At 35.8% G+C, this 1,296-nt stretch overlaps 1 protein-coding gene across 1 annotated transcript in view; it reads left to right on the forward strand.

The window, feature by feature from the left end:
* Positions 1-1,296, forward strand: part of LOC101850593 — a gene marked incomplete in the record, with an annotated part of 36,695 nt that overhangs the window by 34,147 nt on the left and 1,252 nt on the right. Inside the window, 1 exon segment of the mRNA XM_013087191.2 lies at positions 648-716. Coding sequence (XP_012942645.1) covers positions 648-716 — 69 coding nt within the window.

Raw genomic sequence — 1,296 nt, forward strand, 5'->3', positions numbered from 1 at the left:
GGCACACACACACACACACACACACACACACACACACACACACACACACACACACACACAGAGTGTGAACATACACATGCGTGCGTGGACACGTGTATAATTTTCTGTCTTTGTTTTTGTCTCCGCTTAGCTCTCTTGCCGTTTACTCACTCATTTTAGTTCTGAAGATTGTCTTGAATACATTTGGGAGGCAGCGTGGTGGAATCAGGCTCTCGTCAATTTTTCGGCATATTGAGTTATTGGTATCATCTTAAAGTTTGTTCATTTGTCTTGCTTTCAATAAAAATATTACCCATCCATCTTCAATTGAAGTGGAGATATTTGGATTGAAGGAGGTGGAGGTCACCTGATTTAAGAGGTAAAATTAGCCAGAAAATGGCCTCCAAAGCTTGGTAGATTCCAAAGCTGGAGAGTCCATGGAAACTGTAAATTTATATTTTTTTGCCTTTAATCAACGTTTTTGGTGAAATCCTCAAAGAAATGTGTTTGTAAATGGACATAAAAGGTGTTGAGCCAAAAAACGAAAATTTGATAAAAATTGCTAAGCATGGAGAAAACTGCTGTTTTCTTCGATTTCATTATTTTGACGAGAGCCTGATTCCACCATGCTGCCTCACATATTTTTTTCCCCTTATATTATATCTCAGTTACAGTGGACAACAGCGAACTGTACAGTACATCTGCCCACACAAACGGAACTATCGATCATGAAGATGGTGAGATAAAACGCTTGTCATTTTGAATACACTTTCGAACCCTGTTTTGACTTAATAAGAACAATATTTTTGACTTATTGTTACTTTAAAAAATATTTATTTAGCATCATCATCATCATCATCATCATCATCATCATCATCATCATCATCATCATCATCATCATTTGGAAAGCAGAGTAGGAGGGAGGGTCTTGTATGAATTTCAGACAAAATAACATAACAATATAAAATGTTTTTAAAAATTTTAATGGCTCAATCATCATCATCATCATCATCATCATCACCATCATCATCATCATCATCATCATCATCATCATCATCATCGTCAAAAATTACAATACAGATTGAAGATTTTAAAAAACAACTAAAAAACAAAAACGAAAACAAACAAACAAATTTTATTGATTGAACAGGGCCCAAGAAAAGGTTGTCTGCTAGTATTATTTGTAAGGTAGTATAATATGAACAAACAAACATGCGGATGGTTGGCGGGGAGATCGGTAAAAACTAGGTACTGAGCAGATAGAACTTTGCAATTATAGGGTAGTGATGTGTATGTGTGTGTGTGTGTGTGTGTGTG

The sequence above is a fragment of the Aplysia californica genome, unplaced genomic scaffold (genome assembly GCF_000002075.1).
Source record: "Aplysia californica isolate F4 #8 unplaced genomic scaffold, AplCal3.0 scaffold00556, whole genome shotgun sequence".
Lineage (NCBI taxonomy): Eukaryota > Metazoa > Mollusca > Gastropoda > Aplysiida > Aplysiidae > Aplysia > Aplysia californica.